At 41.1% G+C, this 15,958-nt stretch overlaps 1 protein-coding gene across 1 annotated transcript in view; it reads right to left on the bottom strand.

Moving 5' to 3' along the window:
• The window catches only part of lama1 (laminin subunit alpha 1), a 34,856-nt gene extending 19,020 nt beyond the window's left edge, over positions 1-15,836 (bottom strand). The window contains exons 1-26 of the mRNA XM_022765740.1: positions 15,584-15,836; positions 12,013-12,069; positions 8,779-8,949; positions 7,891-8,003; positions 7,595-7,646; positions 7,266-7,456; positions 6,953-7,132; positions 6,662-6,751; positions 6,397-6,514; positions 6,068-6,246; positions 5,754-5,842; positions 5,513-5,711; positions 5,184-5,324; positions 4,906-5,064; positions 4,724-4,825; positions 4,405-4,619; positions 3,770-3,881; positions 3,372-3,482; positions 3,005-3,132; positions 2,804-2,890; positions 2,518-2,729; positions 1,699-1,805; positions 948-1,128; positions 724-860; positions 399-632; positions 14-157 (exon numbers count right to left, since the gene is read on the bottom strand). Coding sequence (XP_022621461.1) covers positions 14-157; positions 399-632; positions 724-860; positions 948-1,128; positions 1,699-1,805; positions 2,518-2,729; positions 2,804-2,890; positions 3,005-3,132; positions 3,372-3,482; positions 3,770-3,881; positions 4,405-4,619; positions 4,724-4,825; positions 4,906-5,064; positions 5,184-5,324; positions 5,513-5,711; positions 5,754-5,842; positions 6,068-6,246; positions 6,397-6,514; positions 6,662-6,751; positions 6,953-7,132; positions 7,266-7,456; positions 7,595-7,646; positions 7,891-8,003; positions 8,779-8,949; positions 12,013-12,069; positions 15,584-15,836 — 3,762 coding nt within the window. The remainder of the gene's footprint in view (positions 1-13; positions 158-398; positions 633-723; positions 861-947; positions 1,129-1,698; positions 1,806-2,517; positions 2,730-2,803; positions 2,891-3,004; positions 3,133-3,371; positions 3,483-3,769; positions 3,882-4,404; positions 4,620-4,723; positions 4,826-4,905; positions 5,065-5,183; positions 5,325-5,512; positions 5,712-5,753; positions 5,843-6,067; positions 6,247-6,396; positions 6,515-6,661; positions 6,752-6,952; positions 7,133-7,265; positions 7,457-7,594; positions 7,647-7,890; positions 8,004-8,778; positions 8,950-12,012; positions 12,070-15,583) is intronic.
• Positions 15,837-15,958: the final 122 nt, after the last annotated feature.

Below are 15,958 nucleotides of genomic sequence, written 5' to 3'. Positions count from 1 at the left end.
CACATGTACTCACAGGTACTCTTCTGAGTCCTCCCTGCTCTTCACATTCTTGGCTCAGTCCTGAACAGAAACACTGAGAGCAGCCGTCTGGATTCACAGCTGACAAACCGAACCAACCAGAGACACACTCCTCACAACGCTGCCCCGTCACACCCACCTGAATAAGCATATATAATTACACACACAGAAACGCACACACAGGAGAACAACTGTATGTTCGCTGATATGAACTGATATGAGACTCAGATTACAGTAGAATCCTGAAATGAACTGTTCCAACTGAGAACTGAGATACAACAAAACATTTTGTGTTATAAAGAAGTCAAGAAGTTTACTGATGTGTAGTTTCCTTCAGCTGCCACTAGAGGTCACTAAAGGGACAAATCGAAACACATTACCTTGCACACACACTTTCCAGTGTCTCGACAGTCACACACTCCCAGTGTTGTGTTGCAGAACTTCTCATCTGTTCCTGCTATGTCACAGCCACACGCTGAGCATGTAGGGTAATCATGGTAACCAGGTGCACACAGTTCACATGACCTGCCAGAGAACCCATCTCTGCAGCGACACTGTCCATTGGTTAGATCACACTGAGGGGTGGAGCTTCCTGCCATGCTGCAGCTGCAAGGCTGAGGAGAGTGGAAGTAGTTTGTGTCACAGCTGTCGCAGCAGTTCTCTCTGTGTGTATATGTGTGTATTTGTGTGTGTTTGTGTCTGTACCTTGCAGCCTGTAGTTTGGTTGTGACCCCAGTAACCTGCTTTGCACCTGTTGCAGGTGTCTCCCTCTGTGTGGGCAGGGCAGGTGCACTCTCCATTCTCAGGGTCACAGTTCCCACCCGTGTGATCACAGGTGCATGCTGGGAGAGGAGCACATCACAGCCACTTAGAGATGGGAAAGTCAACCAATCATCAGTGGTACTACATTACTTTTTCTTTTAATTTACCTGTGCAGCCACTGCCATGGAATCCATAGTAGCCACGACTACAGTGGTCACACTTGTGTCCACCCACACCCTCCACACATTGGCAGTGGCCCTTGTCATCACATGACTCAGAAACAGATCCAGATTGGTAGCAGCCGCAGACCTGACAGCCCCGCCCACTCTGCAGCCCGAAGAACCCCGACTGAAAAAAAAAAATTATCACACACGTGGACAACTCTGCTGAGGGAATAGAGATCACACATATATCAGTATTGTCTCATATATGCCAATGTGAAAACTATTTTTACTATTTTACAGATTGTCTGTCTCTCCATTGTTTACACTCCACTGTCTGCATCACATGGAGTTGAGAAACGTCACACATGTGTTGAGTTTACATTACATTGTTATGAAGGTGGTGAGATGGAATACTGGAGAGTAAATAAATAATACTATACTTAAATCATAGCTGACCATGTTCCTACCCCTAACTAGTTTTAACCCTGACCTAATCATAACCATATGTGTATGTATCTATACAGTATAAATACATACAGGTGTATAATCCTGACATCCACCTGTTGTAAATGTAAAATATAAGAATATAGGCTGATGGACTGCTATTGGAATTGGAATTTTTTACTCTCTAAAATCAGCATCATCAGGCTATACTGAGGAAGATCATGAGGTGTGATGAAAGCTCCAGGTGATGACACTGTTTTGATATATTTCTGTGTCTGTGTTACAGTGTATGTCTTTGTGTGTGTCTCACCTGGCAACGGTCACAGGTGCGTCCCGTCACGTTTTCTCTACAGGAACACTGACCTGTTGTGACATCACACACACTGGAGAGGGCGCCGTTGTCATCACAACCACATTCTGAGATAGAGAGAGAGAGACCCCGCCCACCATCAGTCCGATGGGAGACTCCGCCCACCACTCTCCTCTCTCAGTTGGTCCCTGTCTATCGCCCCCAGCACAGTTTATCTCTGAACTTGTGTTCACAGTACACATTCAAACAACTACATGTCCCATGAGTCTGTGTTCCTGTTACACTGATATGGCGGAGCACTGGAATCACTTGGACCTTACATGAATAAATGTCAACATCAAAGTAAAGCTTAAACAGAATGTGAATCAGTCACCGTCACAATTCTTTAATAACCTTTAGTGATCTTCATTGTCTCCAGTGTCTTCATGGTTAATCTGTTATTGCTCATTGACTATCTGGTGATTGATCAGTTAATCAGTTTAATGAGGTTTCTCTCTCACACACACATGACCACAGTCATGTGACAGCAGAAACAAAGGGGTCAGAGGTCAAATCTAATCTGGATTTGAAAAGATCAACATTCTTGCTGCTACACACACAAGACAGAGTGTGTGTGTGTGTGTGTGTGGGTGTGTGTGTGTGCAGTCTAAACTTCAGGATGTTTTGTCTATTAAAGTGAAGGTTTTTACTGATGACATTGTGTTTCAGATACAAACCGACCAATCAGCTCTCAGCTCTTTAATCTATCACTTTGTACTGGGGCCTGGCCAAAAGAACCAGTTCCCACCAGGAATGTCACAACAGGTGTGTGTGGCTCACCCCGGCAGTCCTTAGTGTGCACGGCGTCTCCATAGTAACCAGACTGACAGACCTCACAGTGTCTCCCAGCTGTGTTGCCGAGGCAACTCAGACACTCCCCGGTGACGGTATCACAGTGTCCCGCCTTGCTGATATCCACGTTGTCGTTGCACTCACAGAGAACACAGGCTCCACCCACCACCTGTGGGTTACCATAGTAACCACTGGCACACCTGGAGACACAGACACAGGTGTTACACCAGGTCCACCTGTCCATTGATTGTTAAATCAGCCCGTCAGTCCTCACCTCTCACAGTTGGTCCCTGTGTATCCGTCCTGACACTGGTTACATGACACGTGACCAGGTGCCTCCAGCAAACAGGTGGGACTGAAACTGAAACAAGCAGACACACACACACACACACACACACACACAGTATTAATTCTATTGAAATTATTTATACTCACAAACTGTCAACATGTTAATTAATGAAGTTTGATGAAACACCTGTTGGACGGCTCCGTCAGAGGACACGGACACAACAGACAGTCATCTGCTGTCCCCTCAGTTGAGTCGCCATAGAAACCAGGGAGACACTGATTGCAGTGAGGACCTGTGGTATTGTGGGTACAACCCTGAGAGACAGACAGAGAGAGACAGGTCAGAGAGACACAGGTAAGAGAGAGATACAGGTCAGAGAGAGACAGACAGGTCAGGGAGAGACAGGTCAGAGAGAGAGACAGTTTGGGCTCTCTACATTATGCTGTAAAAAACATGAAAGCTGCTTCTTAATGTTTCCAAACAGTGATCATGATTCCTTCTGCTTCACTTTGTTTACTTTCATTGTTTGTTGATTGTGTTTGTTCAAACTTACCAAACAAACTCCGTTGATGTCGCACTCAGTGGCGTGATCATTACACTCACATTGCATACAGTTTCCTCCAAACAAGACTCCTCCCACTCTATAAAAACCTGGGAGACACGCCTACAACACACAAACAAGTACAACACATGAACACACACAAACACACATCATTACTTTATTGTTACAGCAGCTCTGTTGAGAATAAAAAGAATAAATAAAGAGAATGAATAAATAAATAAATAAATATATATATATATATATATATATATATATATATATCAAAAACAATGATGAAGAATAAACATGTGAATCACAAAATAAAACAATAATAAATGTTAACGGTACTAATGGTACTAACAGTATTAGCAAGTGTAAAATAACCAAGTTTTAAAAAGTGAACGGCTGACCTCACAGGAAGTGCCACTATAGCCCCATGGACATTCACATGTCTCCACGGCAACTGCCTGAACCCCAGACGCGGATCCAGAGTCAGCAACATCCAGAGATACTGAACTGAGTCTGAGGGACAGACAGAGTCATTAGATTAAACGGAGAACAATAATGACCCCCTTCAGATCCAGATCTGGATCAACACCCACTGATAACATATTGGACAAGAAACAGCTCTGGTACCTCAGACTCCAACAGTACGTGGGGGATTGTGTGTATGTGTGTGTGTGAAGGTGGGTACTTCTATGACTCATCCAGTATCCCTGCAAGAGTAAACAACTGGTCCACTGATACAGGACCAGGACAGATCCACATCAGTCCTCCTGAATCTGAGGATCTACAATCTGTCTCCTCTCAGGACTGTCAGGTTGTCTTTAAGAACTACCAGTCCAGTCTGCAGAGCACAGGCATGAGACACTGAAGAGTCCACCAGGACAGTCCAACAGTGTCCAGAGTCTTCAGTACCTGAGAGGGAATCTCTTCCACACTTTTGTCCTGTTGTTTCAAGTGTTTCTTCTGTACTCACTTACTCATTTTATTACATGTAATCAGATTACTTCTTGTTAGATGTAATCGGATTACTTTTCCTTACCGTATTGGCCCTTCAGCAGAGGCATTTAGGTGAACTCTGACCCTCAGTGATGTCATGTCAGTGAGGACTGACAGCAGGTCATCGCGGTTCACTTTAACACCTGTCTGATCATCCACAAACTGCTGTGGAACCATTGCCATGGCAACGAAGCGCTCGGACAGCGGAGAGAGGAAGAGGAGGAAAAGAGGTGAGAGACGAAGAGCCTTCCCATTACCCTGGAGATGAGACCAGAATGGATCAGTTCAGCCTGTGTTTTGTAGTTTGTAAAGACATTGTGATTGTAATTTTTAATCCCAAACTTTGTCTGAATTTTTGTCACCTCAATGATAATGTCAGAACGGATGGGGAGAGAATGGTATTTGTTGTCCAATGGGACGTCATAGACCACTGAGTAGTTCAGGTAACCTCCGTAAGACTGCAGCTAGAAACACACAGACAGGAAGTCACGCTGCTGTTCACTGATTGGTGGCATTATGTCCAAATATGGAAATGGTAGCCGACCTTGTTGCCGAGGAAACTAGCAGGGGCTGCCCACGACAGCACATGTTGATGGGTGTGTCCAGATGAGGTGTTGCCGGGAATAGGGAGGTCATTGCCATGGATAATAGGGGGTGTGTGGAGAGCCTGAGAGGGGCGGAGCCAAGCATCTGTATGAAACACCTGAACAAAAAACATAAGCAGAAATTATACGATATACTGATGTGTTACATGAGGTGTGTATGTGTACAGGTATATTTATGTTTATGATTGTGTGTTACCTGTATACAGGTGTGTGTTACCTGAGCTGTGGACCAGGTGGAGCTCTCGCAGACGTCAGACACACCAAAACAAAAGCAGTCAGTGCAGCCAAGTGGATTTTTCTCCTGCAGGTTGTAAAAACCTGGTTTACACAGATCACAGTGAGCTCCCATCACGTTCATCTGAGGAAGAGACAACAGATGTCACGGAACAGGTCAGATGTCAGGTAACTGGAAAGATGTTATGGAATAGGTGAGATGTCGGCATACTGAAGACCATACTCATGTCTGTCCTGCCCTGCGATGTTAAATCTATTAATAACTGAAACTGCAGGTAGCCCCCGCCCCCCTATGATGATGTCACAGTTTACCTTGCAGGTGCAGGGGCTGCAGGGGTCGGTGTTGATGCTGCCTGAAAGGTCACACTCACAGCGAAGACACTGAGGAAAATCTCTGTATCCAAACGCACAACGATCACACCGTCGACCAGTGAAGCCCTCATGACACACACACTGACCTGCAGACATACCTGAATACACACACACGTCAGAGAACTCGTCTTTATTGCTGCTGTATTAGACACAAACACATTGACAATGATAATAACCTGGCTCTGTGTCATCTCTGGAACAGACTGAAGACTTCGATCCTCTCAGATCACAGTCACACTCGACACAGGGAGAGTCTGAATATGGAGAGACCTACACACACACACACACACACACACACACACACCCACACACACACACACACACACACCCACACACACACACACACACACACCCACACACACACACACACACACACCCACACACACACACACACACACACCCACACACACACACACACACACACACACACACTGAGTTAGGTCTTTAATCTTTATCATGGACTCAGTCCTCCAGGTTTACAGGTCTGTGATGTACCTCAGCATGTCTGTAGAATCCATCTCTGCACATCTCACAGTTGATGCCAAATGTGTTTTGTTGACAGTCGATACAAACTCCTCCCCCCTGCCGTACGCCGTGCAAGTTCAGACTCAGAAAGAGCTCAGAGACGGTTTGATTGTAGAAACAGTCGATGGCTTTGTTGTGACAGTTACATTCTGATAGACAGACAGGTGAGAGAGACAGGTGAGAGAGAGACAGACAGGTAATAGAGAGACAGGTGAGAGAGAGGTAGCTGAGAGAGAGACAGGTGAGAGGCAGAGAGGTGAGAGAGACTGTTTTTAAATGTGTTTTTTTTACTCTCTTACTTTCACATGTGTTTCCCTCAGAGACAGTTCCTGGTTGCCATGGCTGCTGGTGGTAACCGGTGCAACACTTGTTACAGCTTTCTCCACAGGTGTTGTGTTCACACACACACTGCAGCTTCTGTGTATACACACACACACACACACACACACACACACACACACACACACACACACACACACACACAGGTTGAAGTCCATAGAAACATCCCATCACCTGGCAGAACACTATACAGGTGTGTACATGAGAACAGGTGTGTGTTGCTACCTTGGTAACGGGGTCTAGTGGGCAGCTCTGAGCGTGTCCATAACAGATACACATCCCGCCCACAGAGATGTCTTTGATGGAGTAATAATACTGAGAGAAAAAACAATATTAAAGAAAATAAAAATGAATAATGAAGAAAGTCAGAAAGTGAGAAAATAAATAAAAATAAATGGCGAGATGAAACATAATATAAAAAGGAAGTAAAACATTTAATGAATCTATCTATCTATCTATCTATCTATCTATCTATCTATCTATCTATCTATCTATCTTTCTTTTTGTGTGTCTCACCCTCCGGGTGACGATGGGGTCGATCTCTCGAGGGTCACGGGCGCTCAGTGTCATCAGGTCGGCGTTCAGAGTTCTGATTCGCTGAAGTCTCAGTCTGATGTAACGAGCTGACGTGAAGTTCAGGAGGTCAGGGTTCAAATCATCGGCACTGGGTCGTCCATTGATCAGAGAGGTGTGGATCTAAGAGACAGACAGGTAGAGAGAGAGAGAGACAACTTGTTTCACTTCAGTTTCTGTTCAGTCTGGAGTAGTAAGACTTACAGACAGACAGATAGACAGGTATACAGGCAGACAGGCAGGCAGACAGTTTCACCTCTCCATGCTCCAGTGGGTTTAGTCTCGAGTAGTAAGACGTACAGATGACCTCTGTGTCGCTTTTGTAGGTTGGAGGTCCGAGTCTCGGTGTGATGTTGTAACGTGTCAAACACTCAGAATCACTGATGGCGTAAAATTGCCAGGGGTCAAAGGTCACACCGTCCAGAGAGCGTTCCAGGATCCAGTTACCTGAGAGACAGACAGGTCAGTCAGACAGGCAGACTGTGATGTGACTGTCAGTGTGTATGTGTAGGATATAAATATGTCTGAATCTAGTGTTAATGACACTGTGACAGACAGACAGGTAGACAGACAGGCTGATCTCACCTGGGCGTGGAGAGTTAGCTGCCTTGATGATGATGTAGGCAACTTGAAAAATCTGAACAGAAAAATACATTGACACACCAATTACCTCAGAGAACCAAGGTTACAGGTATAATCAGACATGTATCTGTGTTTTAGCCACCTGGTAACATGTTAATATACAGCAGCTTCCTCCTGTACTCTGACTGTAGTGATAGCAGAGAAGATTCAGCCTGAACAGGTCTTACCTGAACACCTAAACAGGTGACGTGTCTGCATGTGTGTGTTTTAGTGTGTTACCTGAACACCTGAAGTGTTACCTGCTTGAGGTCCAGTGTAATGGTGATCCAGTGGAACTGTCGTCCATTCTTGATACTTGGACTCTGCCACCACTGATTTGTCCCATCAATGGCGTTTGTGATTGGATGACGTTCTGAGGTACACACACATAGATGTACTGTTACTGCTGAGAAGTACTAGTAGTACTTCACAGAAGTACTGATAATGTACTACTGTGAAGTAGCAATAGTGTATTGCAGTACTTCTGTACTTTACTGATAAGACATGATGGATTCACTGAAGGTAAAACCAGGGTTCAGATGGAGGGTGATTAATAATCAGATCACCACAATAATAATTATGTTTTGCAGCTGCTGACTGGTATTATGTGAGTATTAATATGAGCTCAGTGAAACACACTGATCATCCACCCCACCCCCCTACACAACCCCAGAACATGTGCTGTCTTTCACCTGAATAATTGTACCGGAATTACTTCTTCTTCCTGTTGTATACTTCATTGTGTAAATTAGTGTTTGCCACCTCCCCCTTAACCCAAAGTTCCGTTGATTTATGACACTATAAAGACATACTTCTAGCCATGGTTGTGTTGTTTCCATTGAGGTGCAAGACTTTATATTTCAGTGAAAAATGAGCCCACAGTAAGTAAAAATGTGATAAGTGGTAAAAAATGCCCAGAAACTGCTTGGGGTAGAGGGGGATTAATATTTATTTTATTCCTAGTAACTGTTTCATTCTGCAGAACGTGGCTCAGGGAGACATGTCACTGTTTCCTTGTTTTACTTGTTCTGGTTTTTGTACAGTTCAAAGTGGACTGTGTGGTTCTGGTTTTGTTGCAGTTTAAAGTGGACTGTGTGGTTCTGGTACAGTTCAAAGTGGACTGTGTGGTTCTGGTTTTGGTGTGGCACCTTTGGACAGGATGGAGTTGGCATCACATTTTGGACAGTGTGGGTTCTTGATTCTTCGTCCTGGAACGTGTTCGACGAGTTTACAATAGACCTCAGGTTCTGGTTCTCCACATGTGGCATTACTGCTGATCACTGCATTACTGGCCAGGTTCAAGATGGCGGGAAACAGACCTGAAATACAACCAGACAACATATTTCACCCTGTGACTCAGACATTCAGACTGTGACTCAGACACTTCAGGTGTTTCTGCAGGTAAACAGTCAGGTGAGTCAGCATCTAAAAATATTGTGGTTACATTTCACTTCCTGAGGCTGTGTCTTGTAACACCATGTGATGATATGACCATGATGCTTATATACGATTACGGACATTAAGTACAGAAGATGGAGGTTTGATAATCGTATGAAGTCCTGACAGTCCACAAACACAAAAACCTGATACTTTAATAAAATACACAAAAATAATACAGATGTTTTTAATCAACCCTCTGGTCAAGATGACAGACAGCTTTACATCTCAGTGTTAGAGTTGCATTTAAAGCCAGAAGAAAAAGAATCCACACTCAGTGTTGACTCAGCTGCTGCTTTCCTGCTGTGATTTTCATTTGTCTGTTTGTTAAACCCTGATGGAAACAAGTTTCACTGCAATTTATGATCATGTGACTTTTACAGATAAACTGACTGTAGATGTATTTAATTTAACAAAACTAAAAAATTACAGTAAACTTACAATGCAGTCCTCTACTACTAGAGATGAAAATATAAAGTGAGAACATGTCTATTATACAGTGTGCAGAATAACAGTCTCACCACTGACATCACAAAAAACTGATAAAATCACTAACATTAAAACAAAGTAGGATTAAATGATCAGAGTGAAGCTAGCCGTCAACACAGACAAGCTTTGGTGTTTAGTTCAGAGGTCAAAGGTGAAACTGTTTCATCACTAACTGATTGATTATCATGTCCTTCCTCACTGATGACTTCACATGACTGAGTTTTAAACATTTTTAACAAAGTTGTTTAAACAGTGAAATCAGACTGTTGTGTCTGTTCCTTCATCTTTACCTTGAACAGATCATGGTCTCAGTAACAACCAGACTGACCTCCGTCTGTCTGTGTTCACATTAATTCTTTACTGCAGTTTGACACTTTAGAATCAGCGTAAACACAAGAAATACCTCAAAACTTCTAAAGGTTTTACATTTGAACCCCTTATCAGTAAAGAGATTCAAATGTAAACACACAAACACAATGAAACACACACAGATGTTAATGAGTGATGTGTGTGATCAGCTGTGGAGGCGTGATAACATCAGCTGGGTGGTCTGATACACACTTTCAAATGTAAAACAGTTTAACAGCTCTATACACCAATGTGACCATGTTACTCAGAGAACTGAGGTCACAGATGTAATCACTCATGTTTACCTGTGCTGTAATCACCTGGTTTCTCCTTTGAGTAAACACTGACTAGATTTTTCTGAAATCAAAGTGAAGATGATTTAGTCCAGTGACTGATCTCATGAACGAGGTTTGATCTGAGGTTGAGTCTAACTAAGCTGTTTCTGTTCCCTCATTGACAGGGTTAGAAAGATTATCGACATCAGTCTGGTTTATTGATTAGTTGATTATCCTATAGTACCTACATATTATTAGGTTTAGTATTGTTAAAATTTTGGTTTCTGAAGTGCAGATTAAACCTGTAGGTGTGGATGTGACATCACAGCTGATGTTGTTACAGACAGGTAAACCTGTTGTTAACTCCACAATAATTACAAATGTACAAATCATGTCATTCAGACAGACCAATCAGAAGTCAGGAAGCAGGAAGTCAAACTATATTGTTCCCTTGGTCATCATCAAAATGATGTGTTTAAAAACCTCAACAGAGAGTGCACACACACAGTAATAACATGTTGATGTTCAAACTGACCTCTGACCCCTCCCCCACAACACACACACACCGTGAGGAGAGACTGTTGCATTGTGGGGGAGGTTTTAGGGTGGTAGAGAGGAAGAGGGTGGAGTGTGATTATTAACAGTAATTAACACACACACACACACACTAGCTGTTTCCCAGCAGGACACACTGTCTGTCTGTCTGATGACACTCATCAATATGTTTATCACACACATTGATCAGCTGCTGATTCTTTGATCACCCATTTATAAAGTTAAATTTCTCTCCAGGTTTAAGATGCTAACACATCACATCAGTTACTCTCTGATAAAAACCTACAAAATAAACTTCAACATAAGTTTAACCATTCAGCTTCTGTTTCTGTCCTGCATCACCACACTCAGAAACACACAGTAAAACTCAATAGTGAAGCCTGTCTGAGTGAATCAGTACAACTATAAAGAGATAACAGTATATTTGTGCCTGTGTAAAATATAAGAATTCACTAGAAGTCACATCTGTAGAAGGATTTAATACAAACCTTAGAGAACAAAAGAGCCTTTCAGAAAGACCTCAGGGAAATACCTCATGTAACAGACATTAGTGGATATTGATCCATTTGATTGTAAATCTTATTACTCAATCCCCATAATTTGAAGTCATTACTGCAACTTCATGCAAAGTGACAAATTGTCTGAAATCTACGTTTGGTCTGACAATTCACCCATGAAAACACGCAAACTTTAACAGGGTTTACGTAGCTAACAGCTAAAGAGCTAATAGTGCTTACAGCTAACAGAGCTCATGGTTAACAGTCCAGCAAAAATAAGCAAATGTAATATCCTGATGAAATTAGAATTTAATGTGCCTGTACAAGATATCAATATTTCAGTTAAAATATATTTGTGTGATGCAATCTTCACACAAATAAAACATTTATTTTAGATACATTTTCATTATTGAAAATGTTCCAATGTGAAGTTTGATCAGATTGATCGATTGATATATTGACAGGCTACAGAGCCGAGCTCAGGGTAAAAGTGATCAAACAGAGTTACTGATATATCTGTATTGGAAAACTTCAAGAGCTGTCAAGTTCAAAAAATAACAACATTTGTTAAAAAACCAATGAGACAATAAGAAAGCAAGTTTCAGACTCCATCTTTGAGCTGAACTCAACAAACTCTTTGGAGATTGTATTTTAAATAATTTCTGACACAAATTTCTGACTTTGAACTACTGACATGACTTCCAACTCTTCAGTGTTAGCAGTAGAACTCAGTAGAGATCAGAAAAGACAGTAAAAATCAAGTGAAAAAGAAATTTCTTACCTCTCTGCTGAGTTGCAGTTTGCTCCATCAGCAGCAACAACAGCAACAACTTCATCTCTGCAGGCACGAGTTCAACTTGAGTGTTTAAGTTTCTAACTGGAATTTAAATGGGACTAAGAAGAGTTTAACCAGTACTAACTGGAGTCAGACTGTGTCTGACTGAGTTTTCTCAGTGCAGCTGAACCAGTATTAGCTGGCAGAATAAATCTGGTTCAGAGGAATGTGTTGAATGTGTTGCTGCAGAGTCTCTGCTGGAACGCCGCAATGCCTTTACCTCTCTCTACCCCTCTCTCTCTTTCTTTCTCTCATTCATTCAGTTCAATAAGAGAAGTGGGAGGGGGGAGGGGTGGACTGTACCATCTGACCTGGTGATGGGGGCGGATCCTGCTCCTTTTTTAAATAACCAATCTGCTGGAATATTTAAGTGTTTGAGTCATAAAACATTAAATCATTAAAAATGACTGATGTTTGTAACAATGAAACTGAAATGCACAAAGACTTTTTTTTTTTGTTGGAACATGAATTGCTTCATTCATATAAATATTTGTCTCCTAGCTTTGTTGTTACAAACTAGTTTCAGTTTATTTAAATTAACCCATACATACAAGAATGTGCAAACAGATAATCAAAGTCAACATTTCATTTTAGTTATTGTTCAAATTCAGAATTTAATAGAAAGTCATAAAGTGCAAATAAAATGTTGTCGTTCTTATGTCATTTGAAAAAAAACCAAACATAATTAACCAAACTGCTCAGTTGAGTACAAGTTAACCCACCACAGGTCTCCAGTTAAATCTTTACAAATCAGTTAAAAAGGATGAATGATTGAGCAGACTCAAACCACTATAACACTTCACTCTCTTCACTGTTAAACATCAAGAAAATTTCTGCTTTAAAATAAAAACTATCAAATGAATGTATCAAAATATTTAACAGAACAGCAGAGCAGGAAAAGTAGGATCTGACATAACCTGAAAGCATTTTTATTAAATGATGTAATGTGACACAATGGTTAAATCATGTAAAAACAGTGGTCTGCACCTTTTAACTGTGTCCACTCATTCAGCTCAAACTATTGTCTCAGACATGGGGCACGGAAGGGGGTGGGGAGACTGTACCATCTGTGAGGGGTGTGTGTATGTGTGTGTGTTGTGTGTTTGTGTGTGTGTGTGTCTGTGTATGTTAGGGGAGCAACTGTTAGGTAATTTTAAGAAGGCTAAAAGCTGTAATAATGTTATTGTAATATTATTATTTAATTTCAGCTAATAACACTGTTAATATGTAACTTTTTTCTGAGGTTGAATATTTTTTCTGAATGTAACTCTGCAGACTTCCTATATGTTTTAATGTCTGTTTGTAAATCTGCACCCGGCCGGTGAACTGTCTTCATGTCCTGGGTCCAGAGCAGCCGTCACAGTCATGCCTCTTACCATCAGTGCAAAAAAATACAGTGGATTTTGTGTCAGAGGTCATTATTACCAATTTTCCCCAAACGTCCTGTAGACCATATTACCATGCCTTAACTTTGCAATTAATTATGGCTGAATTCATATTTTCTATATAGGGAATGAATCAGTAATAGACAACAGAATACAAACAAAATAGGCCTCTATGGTTAAAAAAATAGTTAATAGTAGCTAAAAGTTAATTATTAAAAATATTTCCTCAATGAAGAAAAGTATAATTTTCAGTTAGGTGAATGTGTTGTGTTTGAAATACTTCTCAAGTTTCAGGTGACAATTGAGTGTAATAGCTCTAAAATATGATGTAGAATTCATGCTTACACCTGCCATACTAAAGATGGATTTTGAGCAGGATTCTTCTCCAGGGATGGAGGGGGAGAAGGAGGAGGAGGGGGAGATGAGAGGTAGGAGATGGTTTTCCTCTCCCCTGGTAGCTGCGGGTTTCCCACACTTGGGGTCAGAGGGTGAGCTTCTCTCCCCTGGTTATGTTTGGGGAAAATTATACATTTATTTGGGCAAAAATTAGCTCTGCCATTTCAAGTATCCAGTGTTTGTTTTCTGGTTGTGTCAGAAACCTGCTGAGGTGAAGCGTAAGTTATTGAGGATCTGGCCTGTTGGTCTGCAATAGGGAAAGTCATTCTAACTCTCCTATGTAACACTTATAGCTGTTTGATAGATGTCCTGTGTGGCTCCTGATCTTGATAGTTGAGCTCCACTAAGAGAACCAGGGTTAGGGAAGGGGAACTGATCCCGTCCCCTGAAGGGGCCGGGAGGTGCACGGTCCTTCCCTCGCTCGGTTCCCCCACCCCGGTCCCAATGACGTTGACGGGAGCGTTGACGCCTCTGCCCGTAGCGCACGGTCGTCCATCCCCCACCCTCATCTTCGTAGCCCATATTGGGCTTTATTTCTGTGTTCTTAATTTAGCCTTTGTTATTTATTAATAAAACTATTTATTTTTTATCATAGATATGAATTGAATGTATTTATAATATGTATTTTTTTATTTTTGTGTTTTCTTTTAAATGTTCAAAAAAAAAAAAATAAAATGTGAAAAATGAAAATGAATTTGTTTTTATTCAAAATAAAAAATCAAATTGTTTTTAATCTAAATTATTGTGCACCAAAACGGCAACGTTTCGATCCTATATGGATCTTCTTCAGGCCAAGGTGCACCGAGAAAAAAGAAAAAGAGCTGGCTGTTTTTAACTTGCTGGAGAGCTGTTTTCCTTCTGAAAGTCAGAGTAAGAATGAGCTGTAGTCTGCCCCTCCTTTTATACTCCCTTGAGTTTCTTTTCTTTAAGTTTCACTTTCCTGTGCTGATTTTAATGATTTATTATTAGAGGCTTTGCTATATATTAATTATAAATCAAAAGAATATGAATTTTTTCTTTTTAATAATCCAATTTGTTTTTAATAAAATAATAGTAAAATAAATTGAAAAAATATATTTATTTAAAAACCAAATCAAAATGTGTGCCTATGAGGCAACGTTTCGACCTTTAAAAAGGTCTTCTTCAGGCCAAGGCACACTGAAAAAAAATAATTATACAACAAGCGGCTTTTCTGCTGTCAAGCTGTGTGTTTTCTGCTGGTCAGAGCAAGAATGAGAGGCAGCTCTCTCTGCCCTTCTATTTATACCCTCCCACTTTTTTTTCTCTGCTTTTTCTTAAGTTTCACTTTCCCAAATCTTTGTGTAAGCTTTAACCCCTTGTATGCCAATCAAAATTTATATGTTTTAACTCCCTAAACAACAAATGTCCTTTACATATCTTTTTTAATCTGATGTCCTAAATAATAATAACTGTTTTTAGCCTAATATTAATTAGTTAATTAATTTAATTAAAATGTTTTTAACTTATTAACCTTTTTAATCTTTTCTTCCCCCTTGATATTCTGAATTAAATGTATATTCCTATGTATTATCAATTGGAAATATTTATCCTATATATTTATAACAAATGAAATTAATTTTTAACCCTTTGTTAATAAAACATTTTTTATGAAATTATTCATGAATTGGAATTATTATAAAGGGATAGTGGTTAGGGTTAGGATTAGGAAAAGGGGTTAAGATTAGGGTTAGGTTGAGGAAAACTATCTCGATGACTCTCCCCATGATGCCACTGGGCATCCTGGTTGAATAGAGGGTTAGGGTTAGGGTTAGGGAAGGGGAACTGATCCCGTCCCCTGAAGGGGTTAGGGTTAGGGTTAGGGGAAGGGTTCAGATACCCCCTCCCTGAGGAGGAGGTGAATGCTCTGGCCATTCCCCGCCCAGACCCCTGATACCCGCCCCAGTATGGTGAACGGGTGCGCTTCCTGCGTCTGCCGTAGCGCACAGTCTGCCACCCGTCATCCTCCATGTTTGTTTGTTATGTATGCCTTCTTGTTTTTTGTTCTATATATTTGTTTTATTATTTTTTTATTTTTTATTTAGTTTTTCAAAAAAATAATGAACTAAAAACGCTTTCTATAATTAGAAAGG

The sequence above is a fragment of the Seriola dumerili genome, unplaced genomic scaffold, assembly GCF_002260705.1.
Source record: "Seriola dumerili isolate Sdu_G_001 unplaced genomic scaffold, Sdu_1.0 BDQW01000741.1, whole genome shotgun sequence".
Lineage (NCBI taxonomy): Eukaryota > Metazoa > Chordata > Actinopteri > Carangiformes > Carangidae > Seriola > Seriola dumerili.
This window is presented reverse-complemented; position numbering and strand designations above follow the sequence as displayed.